The 26,929-nt window shown below is 33.2% G+C and overlaps 1 protein-coding gene across 6 annotated transcripts in view; it reads left to right on the plus strand.

Annotated features, from left to right (window-relative positions):
* Diaph2 (diaphanous related formin 2) overlaps positions 1-26,929 on the plus strand; it is an 831,244-nt gene that overhangs the window by 42,384 nt on the left and 761,931 nt on the right. For 4 of the 6 annotated variants that reach the window (XM_047535653.1, XM_047535654.1, XM_047535656.1 and 1 more), the window contains 3 exons: positions 3,873-3,905; positions 6,638-6,814; positions 25,672-25,776. In XM_047535653.1, the coding sequence (XP_047391609.1) occupies positions 3,873-3,905; positions 6,638-6,814; positions 25,672-25,776 (315 nt within the window). The remainder of the gene's footprint in view (positions 1-3,872; positions 3,906-6,637; positions 6,815-25,671; positions 25,777-26,929) is intronic. The other 2 variants (XM_047535655.1, XM_047535658.1) reach the window with 1 other exon arrangement.

A 26,929-nucleotide genomic window follows, 5' to 3' on the forward strand; every position in this document is an offset into this window, starting at 1 on the left:
AACGTATTTTTAATGCACAGTGGCCCAAAATCACCACTTCTGAAACTCAGTCTCTTCATATGTGCTTAAAGATTTTCCTCCTTAATAGACCATGTTTATCTCTTTTTTTCCCAGTGTTACAAAGAAAAGTTCTAAATAATGTTATTATATTTATAAAATATATTTATGAAAGCATGAGGGAAGTATATGAGAAAATATCTGTATTAGAGTGAATGTGCGCAGATGTGTATATATTCTGTAGTTGAATGAAATTTATAAGTCAAAAAATCAAAAGCAGAGTGTTTTTCTTTATGGTTCTCTATCACAGGTAATTGGGATAATTTTTTACATGAGTATAATTTCCTATGTGCCTTTGGGTACTCTATCACTCTTGAAAATATGTTAGGAAAAAAGTTCTGTAAGAATAAAAGAAAGCACAATCCTCTTCCAGTATTTTTTTTTTTGAACAGGGTTCCACATTTGGTTTATTAAGAACCACATTTTAAATTCAGGGGCTCTAGAAATGGAAACCTATCTAACAATCTGAGTGTTTGAGGTCGGAGGGAACAGTGGAGGTACAAACAGGACACTATGGAGCACTGGGAAAAGGATTTCAGTTTTTGTTTTATATAGCACAGAGGTTATGAAGGAAGAAGAATGTAGCCTAGGGCCAAATGCCTTATTTGGGAGATTACTCTTTATAGGTCATGGAGAGTCATTGAATATTTATGAATGGGAGTATGATAGTCATTCATAATCTTTATTGCACTTCAGTGTACCAAGCACTGCTCTAGGCATTAAGGACATATCCCAAAACCAAACAGATGAAAAGTCCCTGACCTTGTGGAGTTCATATTTTTAGTGAGAGAAAGACTAAAATTAATAATAAAGGAAACTATAAATTGTTTGACATGTTAAGTCCTATTGGAAAAAAGAAAAAGAGCATGATAAAGCAGTTCAGGAGTGCCAGGAATGTGTGGAGGGGGTCCCATGTTTCCAATTTCAGATGGGATGGGCAGAATAGCCTCACTGAGCAAGGTCTTGCAGGGGTTGAAGGAATAAATCACAGGGATAATGGAAAAGAGCGTTCCAGGTAGAAGGAAGAGCCAGTGCCTGTGGGGGAATAGCGAGGTGCCTAGTGTGGCTGGAGCTGGATGGATGAAGGTATACTAATCAGAGATTATGTCAGAGGGATCTGGGCAGTGTGCAGATCTACAGGGCCTGATAGGCCATTTTAACATCTTGGATTTGTACTAGGAGTGAAAATAGACATTGCAGAGTTTCAAACCAAGGAGTGACATGATCTGACTTTGGTTTCCACAGCATCACTTGGTTTGCAGTGTTCAAAATTAACTATAGGAAAGCAAAAGTGGAAACGGGGAGATAGGAGGTTATTACAGGACTCTAGGAAAGAATTGATGGTGACTGGAATCAGATATTTATGAACTGTTGAAAGATGATAGTGGGACTGGACAGCTAGCTGATTGGTTGTTGGGAATGAAGGAGAGGGAAGAGACCAAGGTGACATGAAAAGTCTTATATGTGAACAAATGGAATGCAGGTGTACCATTAACATAAGCATTACCCTCTTATTTTTAAAATGAGAGGTTGGACCAGATTATGTCAAATTTTCTCCAACTCTAATAGTCAGTACTTTGTGGCTTAATGTGGACCCCAAAGTATGTTAATTCCAGAAAAGAGTAGTGAGGGACAGAGATGAAGACTCAGTTGCTTCCCATAGGATCAGGTGGGAAAATTGATAGCAATTTTTTTCTTGTCTTTGTCTCCCATGATTAACTGTCAACATGTATTCAATTGAGACACAGATTTGAAGCATTTCTGACACTTGTGCACCTTAGGGAATTTGACTAAAGCAAATCATATTTCCCTTTAATTTACATTCTTGCTTTGGAGATACAGATGTGTTTACAGTTTTGAGTTTACAACCCCAAAGGATGGGAAAAAAACAAAAGAAGAGTCTACTCGTAGAACTGTATAATTTGTCTCAAAATCCCAGGTGGACAGGTACCCATTCAGATGGTAGCAGGGTTACTTCAAGCACTTCTGATACTTTGTCACTTCTTTCTGATTTTGTGTTATAGGAAATCATGAAGCTTCTAATTGTGCATAAAAGTTTTCTGTAACCCATTAGAAAAACTAAAGAGAAAATAGCTAACAGAGTCCTAGGTACACTCATCTTTCTTAAAATGGCTTTAATTCTCATATAAATAATCCCCCCTTTTCTTCTCCATGGCAGTAGATTGGGGTTTGTGATGAAAACATAATATATGGGTTAGAAGTTTAGATTCCCTGAGGAAACCAAAGGATCAAAAGTAGAAAAACAGCTATACATGTAATAGTATATTTACCCCCACTGATCCAGGAAAAGTGGAACTTTATAAAGCCACAGGTTTGGTAGTATTTGAAGATAATTTCCTGAGATCCTGAGGCCAAACAATTCTCACTTAAAACTCAAACTGGATCCTTATTACTGTTGATAAGACTGTGTTTTTCTTAGTAAAAAGGGATGTGAACATGCATGATCAAATTAATAAAAATTATTCAGCTTCTTTTGTAAGAAATGTAGAAATAGGGCAGAAGGGTTAAATTCAGTTCTAATAGATGATTTTTTTTTTTTTTTTTTTTTTTTTTTGGTACTGGGGATTGAAGCCAAGTACGCTTATCCACTGAGCCACATCCCAAGCCCTTTTTATATTTAATTTTGAGACAGGGCCCCACTAGGTTACTTATAGCTTTGCTAGGTTGCTGAGGCTGGCTTCAAACCTGCCATCTGCCTGCCTCAACTTCAAAATCCACTAGGATTACAGGCATGCACCACTGCCCCCGAACTGTAGACAATTTTTAAAAAATCTGGTTCTTTCCAATTACATCTCTTAATTTATGCTTCAATGTACAGTCATGTCCAGCATAATAAAATTTTAGTTAAAATGGATAATCATATTGACCAGTCCCATAAGATTTTATCACCTAGCGATGTCACAGCCATGTTAATTTGTGTAGGTACACTGTTTGCACAATGAAACCAACATGCATTTCTCAGACCATATCTCCATCATTAAGCAACATGACTGTTTTTATTATAAAATAAGTGCACTACAGTTGAGCATGGTGGTGCATACCTGTAATCCCAGTGGCTCAGGATACTGAGGCAGGGGAATCACATGTTCAATACCAACCTTAGCAATTTATGGAAGCCATAGCAATTTAGCAAGACCCTGCTCAAAAATAGCTGGGGATGTAACTAATGGTAAAAGCACCCGGGGTTCAATCTCTAGTATGGAAAAAAAAAAAAAAAAAAAGAAAAGGTCTTGGGAGAATTTGAGAAATTGGCATATACTAACAGGATCACAATTTTATTCAGAATATTTATAAAGGTATTCTTTAAATGTCCACCAGATGTAACACTGAACACTGAATTCTGAGATCAAACTATTTCATACTATTATTAAATGTGACATTTACCCTATTGTACATGTCTTTTTTAAATTTAGATATGTTTAAAACCTGATTATTCATTGAAAAGCTTTGAAAAAACTTGTGTGGCTTATTATTTTGCTGTATTTTTTCTCATATTTGGACATTGATAGTGATATCTGATCTAGATTTGGCTCTGGAATCTTGGGAACCATATTTAAAGACAAATAGATCATCATTTCTCTCAATCAAACCTTCATTTTTAATCTCTAAGCTGCTATTTTTTTCTTTGTAAACGATGTGTTGCTTATATATTAAACTTTCTACTTCTTTTTGTCTATTTATAATTGATAATATAAAAAATGAGAACCATTCACCTATTATTGTGTTGTTTGATATGTGAATTTCTCATATCTGACTGGTATTTCTTTTTGTTTGTTTTCTTTTGGATTTAATAGAACATTCAAATAAAAACTTTGGCAGATGATGTGGTAAGGTGGTCTTAGCACGTTATATTATTTATGCATGTTACTTTTTAAAAATTAATATGTGTGGACATTAAAACATTGATATATGTAAGATATAAAGTGGGTGTTTACAGAGTATAGTAGAATGGAATAATTGTTAATAAAGTGACTTCCATATTTGAACATTAATATAGAATTTTGTGAGATTCCAACAAAATTTTGCTGTCAACCTGATATATACCATAACCAAATTAAAAAAAAATTTGTATGTCTAGATTTTGAAAAACACAGATGTTTCCTTTTCCTATAGCTAAATCAATCATGAATATATTATGCATTAATATAGGAGGAAATTAATTTGAAATAGAAAAGAAATTAAGTTCAATATTTTAGATGTGTACTGTTAAATTTAAAAACCTTGACTATTTCTAAGCAGAGCTCTATCATAGTAAAACTTATTAGAAGTTATGGGCTCAAAATTTAAATGTGCCCTTTTATAGCTAAACTTAAAAAAATGGTATTGTAAGCAATGTCATTTTTTTTTTCTGTATGAAATTACCTACCTACAAATTATGTAAATAGTTTTTGTACTCTATGGAGATGAAAGTATGTGGCTTGACTTGATTTTCTACCAGGATATAGCGGAAATCAAAAGCCAAGTTTTCAAGATAAAAATGAAGGACATAGTGAAAGTTCGAATTTATATGTTAGTAATGGTGCTACTGAGTAAAAAAGCTAGTACTGCAAAAGTAAATATTAATGATATGAATGAATAGAAGTCAGATATGTTAACTTATGGTCAATTGCATATTTAAATGCTTTCATGTCCACCATATCTTTTAGTGAAATTTGAGTGTTAGATATATACTCAGCTTATTTGGGATTACTTAATATTTTTTTTTCTTGAGTTGTGTGAAGACAGACGATATATCTAAACCAACTTAATTTCCCTCAAAGAGTTAAAAGACAATTGAGAATAGAGTTCAGAATAATGCAAAGAAGTAAATTATAATTTACGATGAAGATTGGGATAGGAATCAGGGGCTTATGAATTTAGGTGTGTCACTTTTTCTGTGAAATGAGGGAATTGGTCTAGATGAATTTTCTTGGTTCTTCCCAACTCTAAAATATTGTACTTTATATAGTCTCTTTGTAAGCATCCATGTACTCAAATCATTTTTGTAATCCTCAATAAGCTGCTTAAAACTGCTCATACTTCTTTCAAAATACACCTTTTAGTTAAAAAGGTATTCTTTGAAACAATAAAATGAAAGACATGTTCTTTTAATGGGATCAACATGCTTTTACATGAGCTGGGTTAATAATGTTTGTGATGCTTTTATATCATTGAGGCAATTTTTAAAGAACCCTTTTCAACATGGCAGAGAACATGCACTGTTCTTATATCTAACGCGTCTGCTTGTTTAACGTGAGCTCATGATATGCATGTGCTTCCTAACCAAAACCTGAATAAAACTGAGTTGCATTCAGTTTTATGTACATTACTAATTTTTGATGTCTTATGTTTTGCAGTCTAAAATATAATGGCCTGTTTACATGCGATTGAAGTAATTAACTCACTTTATGTGAAAGAGCAAGCTAATTATTAGAGATTGTACATGGAATCAATGGTTCAAAGTCAATATCCATAAAATAGTGAGTTCTTCATAATTGTATTTATAGGAAAAAGATACTTCTTGCTTATGTTATATTTCCAGTAAATGGAAAAAGTGATGTTTTAATTTTGTCTTGCTTTTTCATTGGTCCCACGTTTTAGGGAAAAAAAGTTGGAGGAAAATAATAATAATAGTAATAAAAACAATAATAAATAGCAGCTATGCACACTTAGCATATTATTTAAATCTCATAATAACACTATAGTGTAGGTCATATCATTATCCCTATTTTCAAGAGGAAACAGTCATAGAGATACCAAGAAGCTTTTACAGGGTTACTCAGACAGTGAATGACCATCTGAATTCAGACCCAGGTAGTCTGGTTTCAGTTATGCTCTTAACCACTCTGTTTGACTGCTACATTGACAGATTCATCATACATACTTGTCACAATTTTTGTACTTATTTTTTATGGTGCTGGGGTTCGAACCTACGTCCAGCATGCTCTAGGAAAGTGCTCTACCACTGAGCTGTACCCCCACTCCATTTTTCCATGAAGAAGAGAAATATTGCCCTAATTCCTCCTTAGAGTTGGGTATTCTCAATTCTCCTTATTTTCTTTCTCTTTTTTTTCATAGTTCTAAATTTGCCACTAAAGACATATTCTTCCTGAAATAAGCACAGGGTTTTGATTACTGGGGATTGAACCCAGGGGCACTCTATCATGTCCCCAGCATTTAAAAAAATTTTATCTTGAGGCAGCATCTTGCTAAGTTGCTAAGAGAGCCTTGCTAAGTTATCGAGTCTGGCCTTGAACTTGTGATTCTCCTGCCTCAACCTCCTGGAGCTACACTTGGCTCTGAGACTTCTTTGCAGTTACTTATTTGCAAAATAGAAATGCAAGGGACTAAGTTTTACTTTTGAGAAATACTTTTCATTCTCAGACTTCTGAAGTTGAAGAGCTCCTTCAAGGTTTCAAAATAGTACAATCTCTAACTAGAGCTTGCTGCTTAAATAACATTTTGTCAAGAGACCAATAATAATATATATTATACTAAGTGACATTTTGATGTTTCAGTTCTTCATGTTCATGGTTCTCAATCTTTTTCTTAGGGCTTTTTATTTTTTTTCTGTTTGCAGCGTGACCGAATTACAAGTTTTAGAAAATCTACGGTCAAGAAAGAAAAACCTCTTATTCAACATCCTATTGATTCCCAAGTCACAATGACTGAGTTTCCAGCAGCTCAGCCATTATATGATGAACGATCTTTGAATTTGTCAGAAAAGGAAGTACTGGATCTCTTTGAAAAAATGATGGTAAGTTAGACCTCTAATTTTGTTGTAGTTTTAAAATGTGTGTGTCCAGAATACCACTGGATTTTAGGTAGATGTGTTTGTGTAGACTGCGTTATATCATGTATAACACAGACCAGAAACTTGTTGATACAACAAAACTATTTGTAAAAGTGTCTTTTTTGAGCTAAACATCCTTGCCTATCTCTTCCACTGAGAGCTCCCAGAAGCAGGGACAGTTAAGCAGGGACAGTTTGACTTACCTTTGTTTTCTAGTATTTACTAGTTTTCAGCATGTCGGTCAATTTTTGACTAATTGGTTTGTGTGCTTCTTCCTATAAAGCAAAGAAGTCTAAGTCCACAGGGTCTCCTGTTGGTATATGAAATGGAGTTGAAAGAGCAGAGGGTAAAAAACAAACAGAAAACAAAAAGGCAAACCAAACAAAACAAAAGACAAACAGTAAAGAGAAAGAGAAATTAATTCATCTAAGTTTGTTCGTATAGCAACAGTTATATGACTTACATTTTTTTAACATGTTCTTATATTTCTAGTTTGTTGTCATGAATGTTTCTTGTATTAGATAATAAACATAATATTTTGATTAGTCAGCAGTCTATGGAAGGACAGGGGATAAATGAGTCATTGGACCATATTACATTGGTTAGCCTGACCAGAGAAGAACTGGAGCTCCAGATTCATGGTTCATTATTTTAAAATTCTGTTTAACTCATCAATGTAAGTTTATTATACAACTTTTATAAACAGTTGTAGCATTTCCTTCCTTTATCTAATAAACCCTGTTCTTTCGTTACCAACATTCCTGATTACCTAGATGTCCCTTAGTTTACCACTCTGTTGTCCTATCTTGATTGTCAAAATGATGGTGATAACAACAAAAATGGAGACTATTTATTAGCACTTTTATCTTTTTAAGTCTTCATTCATCACTCAAAATTTATTCTTCCAGCTTTAATCTGCTGATCCCTTTATTTACTATTTTTTGCAATATTGAAATAGTTCTCAGAGTTTATCAGTGGCCTTGCCATACTCCAGTTGTCTTAAGCTCACCACTGTGGGACCATTTTCTATTCCATTCATTTTTCTTAGTCACTCTTAATTGCTTTCCAGATCCCATGGTTCTGCTTTTGTAATAACTCTGACATCTGGTCCTCAGTTGTCCTCCAGCTGTTCTTGCCCTAGTTTAGACAATATCTTTCTTGTGCTTCTTGTAGCCACTAAGATGGCCCTCTTAACTGGTCTTCCTCCCATCTTCCAGGTTTTGGCTATTCTAATCCAGTATTGACCTATTAATAATTCTGAAAGAGATTCCTTTTCCAAAGCCCCTTATATTTTTAGGCAGTCATTTTATATATCCCTACTCCACTCCCCCAACTATGCTCCCAGGTGACTATTTCCCATCTTTGCTGCTCAAACCTTTGAATTCTTACATCTTTATTTTTGCTGATGACCTTGCTGCTTAACTTAGTAAACTGAAGGAATAGGAAGATAACATCCACAGACTTCTACCATCACACCTGCCTAACTTTTAGGATCTGTATTTAATAGTCTGCCTTGCTTCTTGTCATCATAGATGAACTTTTCATGACCCTGTCCTTCCACTTGTCCATCCCATTCCCTTTTCATACATTGCTTTAGTGACTTTCTCCTCTCTTTCTACCATTCCAGCAGCATACAAACATACTGTCCTTTCTTATAAACCTTCCGTCTATCTCTGTTAGGTTGCCAGCTACCTCTCCATTTATTTACTCTACTTCTGAAACAAAACTTCTCATGATTGTTTTGCTTATGTGCACTGTTTTCAATTCCTCACTTTTCACTTTCTGTTATAAACTTACTCCAACCATGCTTCTCTTCTACCATTCCACAGAAACTGCCTTTATAATGTCACCAAAGATCTTCATGCTGCTAAATTCCATGGTCAGTTTTTAGTCCTCATTTTAATTGACACATGAGGAGCATTTGATGCAGTCAATCAATATCTCCCCAGTTTGAAGCACATTTTTTTTTTCCTCCTCAACACACATTTGGTTTTCTTCCTACCTCTCAGGCTGCTCCTTTTCAGTCTTTCTTTATGATGCCTTTTTATGTCTTTAACCTGTAAATATTGGCCCAGGGATCATAACTTGGACATCTCTTTTCTATCCACTCTGTCTCTTTTCTGGGATCATAACTTGGACATCTCTTTTCTATCCCCTCTGTCTCTTTTCTATCTTCAATTTTTGGTAATAGCAACCAGTTATATGTCTTTTGAATCCATTTGTATGCTCATATTCTCAAATTTATCTCCAGCCTAGTCCACATATCTAACTCCAAACTCATATGTCTAACTTTGTATGAACATCTCTCTTGGATGTTCAAAAGATCTCTCCAAATTCCATAGCAAAACCAGACAGCTGATATTCCTCTCTAAACCTTCTCTAAGATTCTTCCCCTTTACAGTTGACAGTATCTCCATCTGTTTACCTATGCCCAAAACTGTGAGGTGTCCTTTATCCCTCTCTCACATTCCACATTCAACCCATTAGGAAATTCCATTATCTCTCCTTGCAAAGTAAGGAACTTATAACATCTAACCATTTCTTACCACTTCTATTGGTACCATATTTGTTGAAGTCTCATCTGGACTTCTAGAACAGTGGTAGGGAGTATTATGATTACCCAACTCCAACAGGTCACTGTGCCTCCATCTGTGATCCTCTATAATATATTCTCTTCAGAAAAATTTATTCATTTAAAGCATGAACATCATATCACTTGTCTTCCTAAATCTCTACCAGGGCTCCCTGTTCTACTTAGTATAAGAAGACCATTGTACTTAGAATAGCTTAATAAAGCACTGTATGGTCTTGCCTGCCTATTACCTCTTTGATATCTTCTTCTATTCTCTTCCCTTGCTCACTCTGATTAAGTTTCACTTAAGTCTTTGATGTGATTGTAACCCTAAGCAACAGTGAGCCCTGGTCGTTTTCAATTTGTGTTCAGTATTGTGGTTTAAATGTTTATTCTAATGTTTCATCAGAAAATTATCATTTTCCTCTATAAATGTGTGATATTTTTAAAAGATTTGCTTGTTGGATTTATAAAAGTGATTTAAAGAAATGTACAACTTGGTGTTACTTTTTCCCTAATGGGAATTTTTCATTAATGGAAATTTGGGAATAAGATATTAAGAAAAGATATTTTTCAAGTACTGTCATATTGTGCTATACTTTAATTTGTTGGATCTCATTTATGTTATTATCATCCACATACTCAAATACTATAAACTTGTATATTGGCTAAAAACATTTATTTCCAGTAGTGGGACTGCTGGATCATGTGATATTTTTATTTACAAAAAACTTCAGGACCCTCCTATACTTTTTCTATAATAACTGTATTAATTTACATTTTCATTACAGTGGCAAGGGGGTTCCCTTTTTTCCCATGTTCTTGACAACATTTGTTATCTTTTGTCTTTTCCACAGTAGCTATTCTAACATGTGAGATGGTATCTCTTTGTATTTTAGTTTCCATTATGTGAAGTAAGGCAGGCCAGGCACAGAAAAGGCAAATATTCTGATTCACTCCTATATGGAGGACTAAAACTATTGATCTCACAGAAGTAGAGAGTAGAATGGTGATTACCAGAGTTTGGGGTGTTGGGGAGGATTGGGGAGATGTTGGAAAAAGGATGCAAAGTTTTAATAGGAGTGAGTTCAAGAGATCTATTATACAACATGGTTATTATAGTTAATAATATATGGTTTTCATGAAAAATGCTAAATTAGATGAAAAGTATTCTTATCACAAAATTGATAGCTGTATGAGGTAATGCATATGTTAATGAGCTAGATTTAGTCATTGACTTTAAAACATGTCATATACAGTTTTGTCAATTAAAAAACCTTTTTTTATATATAAGTGAATAAATATATAAGCAAATACGTAGTTTTTGAATACATGTTATTTTATAATGAATACATATTACAAAGATTTGTGGCCTCCCCTTCCCTTCTCAAATAAACTTCTTTATTTCTTCAATTGTCAATATTTCCTGATCACCTAGATGCCCTCAGTTGATCTCTCTATTGTCCTATTTTAGTTGCCAAAACAATGATGATAATAACAGCAAAAATGGAAACATTCATTATTTATTAATGAATATATAATTTTAAATAATAGGATAATAGGAGTTGGATATCAAGAAATATGCTTTGATTAAAAGTTAACAACCAAAAGATTAAAGGGAAGTTTTTAAGGATTGCATTTCTTCTTTGAGAGAAGTCTACTTGAACATTATGTATTTGATGTGTTTGATGTATTTGATCTTTAGTTTGAACATAATTGATTTACAGTGAAAAGTTATTTTATGAATAAGCATAGTTTTTATTTACTTATGACACAGGCATGTAACTAGTTTGCATGTATTATTTCACTTGATTTTTATGACAGTGCCACAAAGTAGGTAAGATTGTTATGCCCTGTTTTCAGATAAGGAAATTGAGGCTTAGAGAGAGGCTTAGAAAATTAATTCTGTAAATTACCTAGCAGCTGAGTTGGAATGCAAAATTAGGTACACACAAATCTAAACCATTGGCATTTTTATAACATCTATATTTAATAATGTTTTATTTAAGCTACCTATAAAATTGGTATGTTTTTCTTGCACACATACTGAGTAGAAATAAAAAGCAACTCACAGGTACATTGGGTGGTAGGTAAAGCCAGCCTGGGGTAGATTATTTCCTACTGGTGACAGAAAGTTATCTGTAATCGCTTTTTACAGAGCATCAATTGAAAAGAAAGAGGCCAACAATCTAGTAATGGAAAACTGTTAAAATGTCATTATCACAGTTGATTGGTAGAAGGCACTTAAGTAATTCTGTTTCTAAACAGAAGTAGATTTTCAGATATGAAATTTCCCCTTTTTATTTCATTCCTGTGGGTATCCTTACTTCTACAAACAATGTAAAAGATGTTCTTGTCATATTTGATGGCAAGCTTACTTCTCTTGAGTCTCTTGATGTTACCCTTTATTGTGCTGTTCCTGGCTTTTTAGACTTTAGAGAACTACTATAAATGTTTAGACCTTTGGCCTAAATGCTATATCGGTGTTTTAGCATAACATACTGTGAGATGTAAAACATTTTAAATGATTGTATCAAATATCAGGACATTATACACAATAATAGTGTATGTGATGCTTAACAAGAAATAAATTAACTTAAAATTACTGATAGAGTTTACTATTTGGAATTTCTGGGTAACAATATGTTTTCATGAAATTTTGCTTGCTGAAAAAATTAATGAAAAACAATATTCAAATATAACTCTACCTTACTCTGATCATTGAAACTCTTGTTGACTGAAGATTATACTACCAACAATAGTTTTTACCATGTACAGGGCTGAGTCTGAAATTAACTGCAGGATAGAACTTTGAAAAAATATTAGCTATTTTATTTAATTGCTAATACCTCATTTAAAAAATGACTTGATTCTGTATAGTTAAGGGAAAGTCTGAAATGAGCCCAGTTAAATAAAAGATCTGAGTGGCTTGGTTTCACTTTACTGGTGTCTTAGTACATTACTAATGTTCCATTGACTCTGACATCTGTTCCATGCATTGATAAATCACTTCATATTATAGATACTCAATGAAGCAATTATAGACAGACTTTCTGAGTAATGGTAGCAATGGCCATTGCTGACAGATTTAAAGCCCCAAATCAGAGATTTTTAGATGATTATTTATATTGTAGAATACCGTTTCCTTAGTAAACAGTGTGCCACCTTTAGTTTGTAAACTGAATTTTGTGCTTAGAGTATGGTTACCAACAATTAATTGAAAATTAAAAAATGGTTCTTATATTAATAACTTTCAGCAGGGCACGGTGACATATGCCTATAATTCTGGCAACTGAGACAGGAGGATTGCAAGTTCAAAGCAGGCTCAGCAATTTAGTGAGGTCCTAAGCAACTTAGTGAGACTCTCTCTCAAAAAATAAAAATGGGCTGGAAATCACCCTTGGCTTAAATCCCTCTTCCCAAGACAAAAACAAAACAAAACAAAACAAAAAACAAAAAGACAAAACAAAAAACCCAAAAAACAACTTTCAAGAATTCAAATATACCATTGGTTTTATATGATTGATGTAATTACCTGCATGGAGTAAATTGTACTTTTAGAGTTCTACTCTCCTCTGCCCAGAATCATGTTTTCAAATCTTCCACAAGGGCTGCAGTTGTGGCTCAGTGGTAGAGCACTTGCCTGGCATGTATGAGGCCCTGGGTTTGATACTCAGCCCCAAATACACATAAATAAAATTAAACAAAAGATCCATTGACAACTAAAAAAAACATATTAAAAAAAATCTTGCACAAGTGGTTAAACATAGTAGGAAGAGAATGACACTGCTTCACATTATTGATCTACTTTTAGTAACTTTTAAAGGTGATTGAACTATAATGGTATTACACATCAAATTATAACCCCAAATTCAAATTCAAATGAAGGTCATATTTGTAACCTTTCTCATGTTAACCAAAAACATTTTGTATTGCTTTTAATTAAGAAGGAAAAAATATCTCCTCTGTTCACTTTAAATCTAAGGAAATTAATAAAATGCTGCAGGTAATAATGATTCAACATTTTAAGTTGTCACAGCTTTGAGCTTCCAAGAAAAACTGAACTGTTTTTTGTACACTGAGTATACTGCTTAGGAACTATTAAATGTTTAATAATATAACATATTTATACAAACAGAATCAATGCAGTCCTTTTTTTGGGGAGAGGGTATGAAGGAGATGGGAGAGTTCCATTTTAAGATTAAAAATATAAACACACAGAAACTTCTTGGGAGTTCAAGTTTGAATTTGATTTCTATTACCTAACACAAGGGTCTTGTCTATCAATGGGGGTACCTGGGTTACATTGGCAACATTGGATTCATATAGATATGTCAGTAAAGACTGTTTTCTAATCCAGGTAATTAAATAGTTTTTTCTTATGCAAGTGTATAGGTAAGGAATGATTTGTGATTTCTGGGCAATTTTATTTAATATCTACTTAGTAAATATAATGCTTCGTAGTTGAATACACATACAAATTTCATGTTGTACTTTTTTTGTGGCAGTGCTGGGGATGGAAAGCAGGGTTTCATGCATGCTAGGCAAGTGCTCTACCACTGAGTTATGTTACTGGCCCTACATATTTTTCTATTTGGTGATTTATATTACTGTATTTTGCATTTTTGCCACAATTTAAGGATAGTATAATTATATGCACTAAATGCTAAATTATCTATCCTCTATTCCATCTGTTAGAATTCTCATAAATAATCCCAAGGCTTTTAACTTTTGTTCTCTCAATTTTCCCTTTCCTCAGTTTAGATAGAATATTTGCCTTTGGACACCAGGTGTTGTACTTTAACCCAAGTATACTTGTTTTCTCTTGACTGTTATTACAGGTTTCTTTTTAACCCAACACCAGTCTTTTAGAAGTTGGTTAGCTTAGATGAGAACCTTTTAGTGCTCTCAGCATAAGTAATTTTAATTAACTGCTAAGCTACCATAAAATAAATTTTCAGTAAACTAAGTCTTAGAGTCTATAATCTGCTGTGGAAATCGCTGTCGAAAATGATAAGATTCTTAGAAATTGTCTAGACAGCATAATTTCCACTGGTTACATTTACATTTCTAATATCCTTACTCCATATTATTAAACTGTAATGTCACTATTATTCTAGACAGTGTATTTTATTTTCTTATACAGACTTCTATGAGAAACTTAGAAGGAGCAAAACTTACCCAGAAAACAGGTTTAAAAGGTAACTAAATGTGAGTCAATTTTAAATTTCCTTACCAAGTGTGATCCTCATCAAAGGTCTACTGCTGAGAGGATAGTAGGATAGGAGTTCTACGAAGAGGAATTCAAGGAAGTATGTTTGCGAATTCACTGTCACTGGTCAACTTCACTAATTCACTGCCTCTGTTCTAGGTTTATATATAGAAATATTTTCAAAAGTAATTTTTCTGTTTTAAAAGGTACTGCTAGTATTTATTGCTGTAAATGTTTTTCAGCAACCATTTATTGATATGTGCAATGTGCTAGGTAGTGCTAGAGTTATAAAGATGAATGCAACATCTCCCTTACCTTTAGAGAGCTCAGAGTTTAGTCAGGGAGACAAGTAAACAAATGATTTCTGTAATACCAGAATAGCTGTGAATAGGCTGCTTTGGTGGGTACTTAATACTGTGCAGGGCCTCAGGAAGGAAGTAGAGAAAATCTAAACAAACTGAAACTGAGTATCACTTTTGAATTATCAGTTTTTATTTTGGGGGCATTAAAATGTCCTTATAGTGGGAACAGTTTAGTTCATCAAAGTCCAAGGCCTTCTATATGCTGCTTATTTTTATTTTTTTATTTTTTTGTGTTGCTGGAGATTGAACCCACACATTGTACGTGTGTGCTACACAAGTGCTCTACCACTGAGCTCCATCCCTGGCTCTAGGTACTGTTTCAAGTTCTGAAGAGTTCAGAGAAAATCCTTATCATTAAGGAGCTTATGTTATGATAGGGGGTGACATATAGAAGCATAGGTGGGTGGAATTGTAAAGAAGAAAAAGCAAAGGCAAGTTTCCATGTCATGGTAAAGTTTATTTGACAGCTCTCTGCCAAATGCCAGATACTTCATTAGTTGCAGAGGACATAAAGGTGCCAAAGATACTATTGCTGCCACAAGGATTTTATCTTGTTTGGCTCACAAACTAAGAATGTCTTTTATATTTTTAAGTGATTAGCAAAAAATAAGACTGTTTGTGGGCCCATGAAAATTATGTGAATTTTAGTTGTCCCCAAAAAGGTTTTGTTGAATGCAACCACATCCATTTGTTTATGCATTTTCTATAGCTCCTTTGTGCTACTAGAATTGAGTACAAAGACAAAGATTGTATAACCCGTAAAACCTAAAACATTTACTGTCTGGAGAGTTATAGAAAAAGTTTCCTAGTCTCTGAACTAGTACATTAGTCTCTAAACCTTTTGATTTCCTACCCCAAGGTGGGGGATTTATATGCATGTGTGTGTGTGTGTGTGTGTGTATGTATACTTTAATATATATAATGCATATATATATTATTTGTATATATATACTTTAATATGTAATATATGTAATATATACTGTGTATATAATATTGTGTATATATTATGTGTGTGTATATATATATACACACATATACATTTGTGTTCCCAGTGTTTTAAAGTATATACATATACTAATATCATCTACATTATACAATGTAGACATAGTAAAGAGGGAGAAACATGAACAAGATTTTAAAAATGATTGAAAATGACTTTATTTTATTTTTTAATCATACAAAAGCCTTTGCTGTCATGGTTAATAACGTTTTAGTGAGAGCAGTGTCAATGTGTCATTATTTTTTATGTCTTGCTTAAAAACAGGCAGTAATTAGAAGGTTTAGTTCCAAGATCATTTTATTTTGATATTTGGCTTAATGTCTGTCATAGTTGAAACATAAATCTGCCAAAGATACATAGATCTGAATAGAGCAAGTACATAGTTAGCAACACTTATTAAATCATGGTATTAACTTTCATCAGTCCAATCCATGAATCAAGTAAAGGTTTCCTGCTGAACTGTGACTAGTAAATTTCCTTCTTTGTTGATGACAGTTTCTCTTATAATGAATCTGGAGTGTTGCATTTTTATGTTTTTAAATAAATGAATTCAAAATGGGTTTTAATGAACAAACATGCCTTCAACAAATGTCATGAGAGAAATGGGCTCTTTTCATTTTTCCTTCCTTGTCCTTAACGTGTACAACCTTATCCTCATGTTTGTTCATTACTGCTTCAGACAGTATATCTAACACGAGGAAGAAAGAGAAAGCAAGGGCGAAGGTGACTGATCTGGAAAGGAGTGTATGTGTATGTGTGAGGGGTTTGGGTTGCCATTGTGTGTCTTTTTCAATGAAGTTTATTTGAAAGAAGTTATTTTCTTACTAATTATTCTCTCTTTGTGAATGAAAAACTCCTAAGTCATGCTAAATTTCAGTGCTTTTAAATTATTTGATCTTGAGATAACCAGTGATATCTTTTGTAAGGTACAAAATGTTTTCATGGTCACTTCCTATCTCATTTCAAAATATTGTAAATATTCTATTGTATTTGAAGTATGGGTTTATTTAAAAAGATTTTTTAAAAAAGAGTTACATTCCTGACTCTGTGTAGCATTCTCTGTACTTTAAACTTCAGGCTTGAATTTTGCAAGTTGGGCCACCTTACTCAGGAAATCTCCCCACTTATAGTCTTTCCATAAAACTTCTTTTATTAAAAAATAATTAATTTTGGTAGTATGTTTTCTGTGTTATATTGTCCTATTAGTGACTCAAAAGTGGCTTATTTATTTCATTATTGAACCAATTTAGCAGATACTATAAGCTGTTTAAAAAACCCTGTATTTTCATCCAGCTATGTAGTAAACCTCCCACACCAAGTAATTTTTCTAATGCTTGCTTTAGCAAATTTTCAGCAGTGATTTCTGTGTGTCTTCTGACAGTATTTGCTGACAAGGGATGTATTTTAGTTGACTGTTATGCTGTTTTGCATGTATTATTTCATCTGCTTTTACGAAATGTTTCCCCAATGCCATGGGACCTTTTGTCTTTTGCTATTAGAGAAAAAAAATTCAAAAGAGATTTCTAAGCATGTGTCATTAAGTTTACATAGTATCATTAAGGTACTTGATTGATTATCATATGATTCTAATTATTGCTGAGAAAATTGAAGAAGTTTTATTCATGCTCTGGATGCTTGAATTTTAAATGGCCTGCTAATTTGAGGTGGCTTTATACCATCATTAACTAATATTTTAAAGTATAATATGCACATAAAGTGAGGGTCATCACCATTGATTGATATGCATCCATATTTTAAGTAGTTACCTTCATAATTTCAATCTTGTGGGTATGCAGCTTATTAGCCTTAGATTTTTGTTATTTTTACTGTGTGATGAATCAGAATTATGAGTAGGAGAAATATTAATGTAACATTTTCTTATTCCCTTTTTCTTACATTATTGTTATTATTATCTTCAATCTGTTGTCTTTGTAGTACTTATTTACAGTTACTTTTTCATTTCTTGAGGTTTTTTGAGTTAAAACTAGATAAAATAACCAGTAAATCCACTAACCAGGTGCATGTCAACCACAGTATGCTATAGCACAGTGGAAGGAAATAAATATGCATTGTAGGTACATCACTCTTCCCCTAAGCTACCTCATGTACCTTTTGAACCTGTGGATCCAATAAGGGAATCTAGTGGTTACTCTCCTGAAATATCAGTAAATCTTTTTCTTTCTTTTCTCTTTTGAATAACAGTATTTTCTAAATCCCAGTGGGTCTTTTATGTAATCTCTGTGCTCTGGAAACCATTGGTTGAACATGAGCTCAGGTTTAAGGATCACAAGAGAAATGTAATATTTATGTTTCTAATATTGAAGCATGTTCTGAATTTACCCTGTTGCTGATAAAGGGGTAATTGTAGGTGTTCAAAGTTGGATCCTTCCAGCAGGACCTTGAAAGTAGAAATAGATGAATTTTTGTGCCATACTCAGTAATATTCACTTAATATTGTGTCTTTTTTTTCCGCTTTGGGCTCCATACTACTTTCACAAATATTGTATTGGGAAAACTTTTTTCCTTTAGCTTTTTTTTCTACCTGAGCTCCCATATTTTATGTGGTTACAGTCTATATAGGTAATGTTAACTGGGTTTTTCAAAACCATGAGGTAGTTAATTCATATCAGGTAGAAGTGGCCAATTATTTTATTATGAAGAAAAATCCCTGATACTTTCATTGGGATTTTAAAAAGAAATGTTTTGTTCTTTCTAGCTAGAAGTAATTATGGAACCAAAGCTAGAAAAATTACTCAACATCCCTTTACAAAAGAAATAAACAAATCTTGTAAAAATCCATTAATTTAAAACCTTAAAATAATAAAACATAGTTGTAATCATTGTTCGTGCTAGGATGTATTTTAGATACTGGGACTTTGTCATTCATTCATTGTCTTCAGAGGTAAAAATCTTCCCAGTCTAGAAGTTGGAGGATACTTGAATATTTACTATTAAGAAACTGAAGGAAGATGGCAAACATTTAGTGCTGAAGTTAAGTTCAGATTTAAAAACAGCAAGTATAAAATCCAGCCTTAAGCTGAAATCAAGATTTGTTGCAGGAACAAAAATATATAATATGTAGAAAATTCATAGAAAAATTTTAATAAAATTTATAGCAGTGTTACTTTTGTCTTATAGGGAAGGAAGAGATAGAAAAACATAGAAGACTGACATTTGTCTCTCATAAAGCAAAATAGAAAACCAGTGGGAAAGAAAGGAAAATAGAAAATAAAGTTGGAAGGTGAGGGGAAAGTTTAAAAAAATTATATTGTCCTCTGCTTAAATACTTATGGTAGTGGAGAAAAAAGGAGAGAAAGAATGAGAATGAATCAATGAGAATACAAATGAATAGGCAGCTGGCTTAACTTTTGACCTTCTCATCTGACTCTATTTTATGTAATTCCTCATTAATATTTTTAAGAATATAATGTTTGTGACTGGGGGTATAACTCAGTGGTAAAACTTGTGCTTAGCATACATGACACCCTGGGTTCAATCTCTAGCACCAAGAAAAAAAAATAAAAAAAGAAGACAGTGTTTGCTGAAGAAGTGACAAATTTGTCTATGAAGGAAAAATTGTATCATAGCATATGTGGACAGAGGAAAAATTAATTTCTTAGTTGCTAATATGGCTTTGAAATATTATAAGTGGTCAGCTATTTTGACTTCAAAGTACATTTTTTACTGGAGATACATAAAATAAATGTTAAACATGCTTAAAGCTTGCTTTTTTTGTTTGACTACTATAAGAACTCAGTGTGTTTAGAAGTAGATTCATATTCAATTAAGTTGTTTAGAGTTAATACTGAATTATGAGTATTGCTCTATTTAGTTTTATTATTATATTATAAAGCTGGAGTTAATGATTTGGAAGTATCAGCTGCCTAATTAGTGGTATATTTTTTATTTCTAGAAGAAAAAAATGAGTCATTATAGACTCTTCTGTTCATATGAATGATACCTGTTTTCAACCAACCTATACAATAAATTTATAAATATAAAAATGTAGATGACTCTAAAGCAATTTAAAATATTTAAAGAAAAGGTCCTAAATATCACATTGGTTCAACAAATCTTTGTTTTTTTTCTTATTACATTCCAGGAACTGTTCTTTGCTGGGAGTAGAAGGATAAATAAGTTCCTGCCCTCAGTTAGTTCAGTTTTAGGAGAGAGATTTATCACATAGTTTTATTGTCTAAGTGGAATCAATATGGAAGAACAGAATGAGCCATTTCCAAATGAGGCATGTTGGGTGAAATTTTCCTGAAAGATTAGTGAGCATAACCTTGAAGCATAACAGTTAACCAGATATGGATTTGATGGGTAGCTGTGGCTTACAAAGGGAGATGGTGGCAAAGATGACAGCATTTCTGGCAGAAACATAGTGTTTGTTACAAAACTATGAAGAACCTAATGTTATTAACACATAAGGGGTAAGATAAAGATTGTTTTTTAAAAATGAGACTGGAGTGGTGGTAACATTTCTAATAGCTAGCATTCTTTGAAGACTAGTTAATATACACCAGGCTTGATATGTCTGATCATACTTAATCTTGACAACATTCCTCTGGGGTATATAATCTATTACCCTTATTTTCTTACCTACTTCCCTCTGATGGCATGATCTCAGCATTGTGCATCATTAAAAATTGGATGGAGGTACATAGTAAGGTAGAAACGTCACTGGAAGGAGAGGAGACTACCTACCTAGAGACTGCCAAAAGCAGCACACTACCCTCTTGGGCCTGACTTTGAAGTGTACAAATACACACACTTAATCTTGTCAGTATTCCAGAGTTGATTCTACTTGGGAGGATGTAGATTCATGATAACCACATCCATCAGAGACTGAAATTTTACCAGAAAATTTGGAGGCAGGAGAGATAGAGGCCAGCATATTTGAACCAAAAGAACTTAGGGATTTTGATGAAAATGAGCATAATACGGGTGAGCAGAATGATATACTTAGCCAATAAGATCATACAATCAGAGGCTGAATTAATAGAGGTATAGTATAAGATGAAGGAGATGGAAATCTTTTCCTTCCTTGTATTTATCAAACTGCAGAATATTTGAAAGAGGTAGTCATGGATTCTAATCCATGTCACATGAAGATAAATGGAATCTAGTCAGGTATACTTTAGCCTGAAAGAGAGAATGCTACCTTCACATAACATGTATGTGGTTCTTCAATTAATTTCCTTTTGTCTAATCTATCGTCCTTATCACTAGTCACTTGAAACACTTTACTAACCCAAATATTGAACATAAGAAAATCTATTCTGGCTAGTTTAAGTAGAAGATATTATTAAGGGATATTAGTTTGCTTTAATTAGGAAGGTTACAGAAACAGACTTTAGGTGCCATCGTAGGCATAACTTCCAGAACTACACAAGTGAAACACTGCAATTAAAGAAGCTGTTGCCAGCCCAGAATCACTTGGTTAAACTGTCTTAATAAAAAATCTGCCATTAATTCTGTAATTACATGATTTCTGTTGCTACCCAAACCGGCAAAATGGATGACCTATTCATGGCCATATATTTCCTCTCATATACTTCACTTCTGGATTTGCATCTCTCATAAATGCATTTTGTAGGTGGAGACTAAACAACATGCCTGTACTCTAATTATTAAGGGAGACTGGCAAATGTAATTTTTGTAGATTCTACTTTGTTAGGTGGGACTGATAATTGAGGATGTACTAAAATATAGAGGTCAGGTTCAAATAATGTTGGGCAGCCAAAAATGACAGATGACCACCAGAATCTCCTAGCTAGTCTCCTAGCCTTTAGTTGGATTTTCCTTACCTTCATGACCCAAATCCTAGTGAAGACTTCTCTGACTTTTCCACCTGTCCTGTGTGTTTCCAGAGTCCTCATATACCTCTAGTACATTTGTTGCCACTAGGCCATGACTTACCTATTTTTATTTATTCTACAAACATATGTAGCTTTTCCTAAGTATCAGGCATTGCTTCATAAATAGTAACCTTTAATTTGAATGTGAAAGCAGTCTCTCAAATTTACACCCCCTTATCCAGCCTTGCATAGTCCATCATGCATAGTATACGCCCAGTAAATGAGTGATTCCAAAATTTAAAAGTAGAGAAGTAAAAAAAGGCACAGTCTTGCCACCTTAACACATTAGTATTTTGTTATACACATTTAACATCAAGTCCTCCAAGGAAAAAACTAGCAAAAGTTGAACTGCCCTAAGATGAGCTGAGCTGTTCATCTTAGGAGGAGGTAGTGAGTTCCCTGTCAGTTGATAGAGTTGCAGAACATAGATGAGCATCTGTGGACTCTTAGAAGTGCTATCCAGCCTAGTTGCTATGATTGATTGTTTGGACTCAACAATTCTAGAACTTATGAGAGGGAGAGGCAAAAGTATTTTCTGCCTTCTAGTAAGGTTTTAATAAGCTATACAAATGAAGAAAATAAGGATATAAGATAGAAAAGGCGAGAGTAGAGACAGTGATCCAGGTGAGTATGGAAAAGAACTTGTATATTTAACATGAAATTTATAGATATTGACTATATTGACTATGTATAGTCATAAGAATCACTGCAGTGAGTGCAAATGTAGATCAGGTGAATTTTGCTGTCACTAAAGGTACTGTGGTTGAGTATCCCTTATCCAAAGTGTGTGGGACCAGAAGAAGTATTTGAGTTTTTCAGATTTTGTAATATATGCGTAGACTTTACTGTTGAGTATCCCTAATCAGCAAATCAGAAGACTGAAAGCCTCCAAAATCTGAAGTGTTTTCAGCATCATATTAGCATTTAAAAGGTTTCAGAATGACACCCCAAAATTTTTGGATTTCAGAGCATTTTGTATTTTGTATTTTTGACTAGGGATCTGTTGTTCAATAGATAAGTGACGCTTGGTTACTTTTCATGGATTCTTTGGTTTTTCCACCACATTATCACGTATGAATCTTTAAAATAGCTTTAATATTATTCTTTGCCAGTAAATTTACTTGATTAAAAATAGAATTTTCAGAATTACTGAAAGAATAAAGGGATAAAAATACTGATTTTTTAAAAAAATTAAGATACAAATTTTTTAGGTTCCATATATGAAAAAGAATATGAGATATTTGTCTTTCTGTGCCTAACTTATTTCACTTAACATAATGATCTCCAGTTTTATCTGCTTTGTCTCAAATGACAGGATTTCATTCTCTTTTTAGCCAAATAGTATTCCCTCGCACCACATTTTCTTTTTGCATTCATCAGTTGATGGATACTTGAGTTGTTTCTGTTTCCTGGTTGTTGTGAAGACTGCTGCAGTGAACATAGGATTACAGATGTCTCTTTGACCTACTGATTTCATTTCCTTTGCATATATAACCAGTAGTGGGATTGCTGGATCATGACTGTTTTAATTTCTGAAGGAAACTTCATATTTTTTTCTGTGGCAGCTATAATAATTTACATTCCCAATAATTTATATTATCATAGAACTTGAGAATATAATAGTGGTTACTAGAGGCTAAGAGGTGGTAAGGGAGAGATGGGATGGGGAAAAGTTGGTCAGTGGGTGCAGTGTTAGATAGGAAAAATAAGTCCTGGTGTTCCTTTATACAATAGTGTGACTATAGTTAATAATAATGTTTTCTGTACTTTGGAAGAGCTAGAAGAGAGTTTCGAATATTCTGATGCCATAAAGAAATGATAAATGTTTAAGATGATAGATATGCAAACTACCCTGATTCAGTCATTATATGTATCCAAAGATGACATTGTACTCCAAGGATATGTGCAATTATTATATATCAATCAAAATTAAAATTTTAAAATGTAAAATAAAGATATAATTCACATACATAAAATTCAACCTTTTAAAGTATACACTTTGGTGTTTCTTAGTATATTCAAAGACCACATATCAGTCAATTTAGAACATTTGCAGCACCCCAGAAAGAAACACCATTCCCATAAACAGTCATACTTTAATCCTCTTTTCCTCTTCTTCTGGCCCTGGCAACCACTAATCTATTTTCTAACTCTATAGACTTGCCTTTTCATTGATGGAATCATGTAATATGTGGTTTTTGTGACTGGTTTCTTTCAGTTAGCATAGAATAATTTTAAGGTTCATCCATTTTATAACATCAATACTTTATTCCTTGTTATAGATGAATAATATTGGATATGACACATTTATGGATATACCACATTTTATTTAGTCAGTACTCGATGGACGCTTGAATTGTTTCTACTCTGTGGTTATTAGAAATAATGCTGCTGTAAACATTCATGTGCAAGTTTTGGTGTGGAGATATTTTGGGTATATGAGCTGAATCATATGATAACTCTGTGTATAACCTCTCAAGAAATTGCCAGATTGTTTTATCAAGATGGCTGCATTGTTTTACATTCCCACCACTAATGGGTGAGTGTTCCAGTTTCTTCACATCCCTTCTCTAACATTTGTTGTTGTTGTTTGTTTGGTGGTACTAGAGATTGAACCCAGAACCTTGCACATGCTAGGAAGCTCTGTGCCCTCCTCAGCCCTTCCTTCCAACATTTCTTATTTTCATCTTTTTTTTCAAACTGTCTTCGAGTGAAGGGGGATCACATTGTGGTTTTGCTTTGCATTTCCCTAATGCATAATGATGTTGAACATCTTTTCATGTGCTTATTGGTTCTTATATCTTCTTAAGAAAAATGTGTACTCAAATACTTTGCCGATTTGTAATTGAGATATTTGTCTTTTCCTTGAGTTGTATAAGTTTCTTTATATATGAGTATCTGTCCCTTGACAGACACAATTTTAAACATCTTGACCCATTCTCTGTGTTGTCTTTCATTTTTCCATTTTGAAGCATAATCGTTTCCATCTTGGTTTTGCAATCCCATCCACGATGTCTTTGTATGTTGTGTAGATTAACATGAGTTTCAAAGTGAAGAAAAATAATTTGTGTAATGAAAATGATATGTGTGTATATTCACAAAATAAAGGTGTGTTCCCAACCATATAAAGTTTACTGAACCTCAGTGTGTTCTTTAACTGAATATTTTTCTGTCCAATGAGTGATTTTTGTTATCCCATTACAACTAACTATATTTCTCCTTTTTTTTCTTTCTTAAATCCAGCAACTTACTATGAAGTTTTCTTCAGTGATATGTTATGGGTGCATATTCCCTCTTTGCCAATCATATTTGCTTTCTTGGATAATAATCCTAAGGGAGCATATGTCAAATAGCAATTTGTGAGTGTGTGTTTGCTTTTGCTATCAAGTTAAACAAATAGCTTTGTTAGGGCTGTATAATGTATATCTATGCTCTAAATTGCCAATTTAGTCTGTGGAATAGTTTAAAAATATCTTTGACTCTCTGCTCACTGATTGACTTGGTAGTAATATAAACATTGGATACTTGGTAAAATTTGTGCAAGATTATGGCATCTAGAGTGAAAAATAATAGTGAAGTATCCAGACAAAAAGAATTATTGTTAGTTATAGTATGACTTTTAAAGAAGACTTTATTAATATTTATTATTATGGTATCTAGAGTAAAAAATAATGGTGAAATATCCAGAAAAAAGAATTGTTAGTTACAGAATGACAACATTTTAAGACATAGACATTATTAATATTTATTAATCACTTTTGAAATGCTTAGGCAGAAATTTATCAATGCTCACAGTAAATGTTCTTTCTAACAGGAGGACATGAACCTTAATGAAGAAAAAAAAGCTCCTTTACGAAACAAAGATTTTACCACCAAGCGTGAGATGGTTGTCCAGTATATTTCTGCTACTGCCAAATCTGTAAGTAGAGAAACTTTCCTGGTACCAACAGAATGAGCTTAAGCAGTATCTACTTAAAGATGATTAAACCTCAGATGTTCAAATTTTTGCCTCAATGTATTCAGACTATTTAGGAAACCATTTTCGTGTGTATTTTTATACATTTAGTATATATTTTCAAAATGAAAGTGTTCATCTTTGGAAATGGGAAGCTCTCATTATTATAAACAAGAAAGATTAAAAAGGACAGCAGGCTCTTGAGGTAATAATCCAACGACTTTGGGGGCAGAGGCTTTGTGTAATTACTAAAAATTGACAGCATTTTGCAGGTATTTCACTTAATGTACAGGTTGTTAGATAAAAATGTTGGATTTTGAGGGAGAAGATACAAACAGCATAGTCATCTTTAATTAAGTTGACAAAGAAAGCTACATGTCTGGTGTCTGCTTGCATGTAATTTTTAGCTGTGCTTTTTAATGTGCAGTGTTGTTGACTTTTATTCATCATTTTATATAATGCAAACTGTAAGCTGCCTCATAATTGTTATTGTACAGTTTTGTTCAATATAAAGGAAAGCACTTAATAGGAACTTTAATCAAATCTGTGTGAATCTCAAGACTTGAATGTGAGTTCATTGAAGGGACTTATCAACGGGAAAAAAACGTACTGTTTTAATATTTTGTTTCTTTCACCTCCTAAGGCACTTCCAAAAAATAGCCTTTTTTGGTAAGAAAAATATACTTTTGAAATGGCAAAATGTGTCTTTTACATGTTTATAAAGAAAGACCCTTCATATCTAGAGTTCATAAAATCACTGGACATAGGTATGTGTGTATGTGTACTATATATACACATATACAGTGATTTTTTCTGTAGGTATATGCATATATTACATATGCATATAAACATGCACATTTAAAATATATTCTAAATTTGAAGAGTTGACCACTGAACTTCCTCATTGGAAAAATATATTCTAAAGTTATTTGGCTCTGCTATTAATACTATTTCAATACAGTAGTTCCAGTAGCAATTACTGAATTTTGCAATTGTATTGATTCTATATCATACTTTAAGTAAGCTAAATCTGAATGCTGAACTATTTAAACATAACGCATTGCAGCTCTGCCAGAGCAGAGCAACAGCATGTTTTTTAATTTGCTTCTGGTATCCA

The sequence above is a fragment of the Sciurus carolinensis genome, chromosome X (genome assembly GCF_902686445.1).
Source record: "Sciurus carolinensis chromosome X, mSciCar1.2, whole genome shotgun sequence".
Taxonomy (NCBI): domain Eukaryota; kingdom Metazoa; phylum Chordata; class Mammalia; order Rodentia; family Sciuridae; genus Sciurus; species Sciurus carolinensis.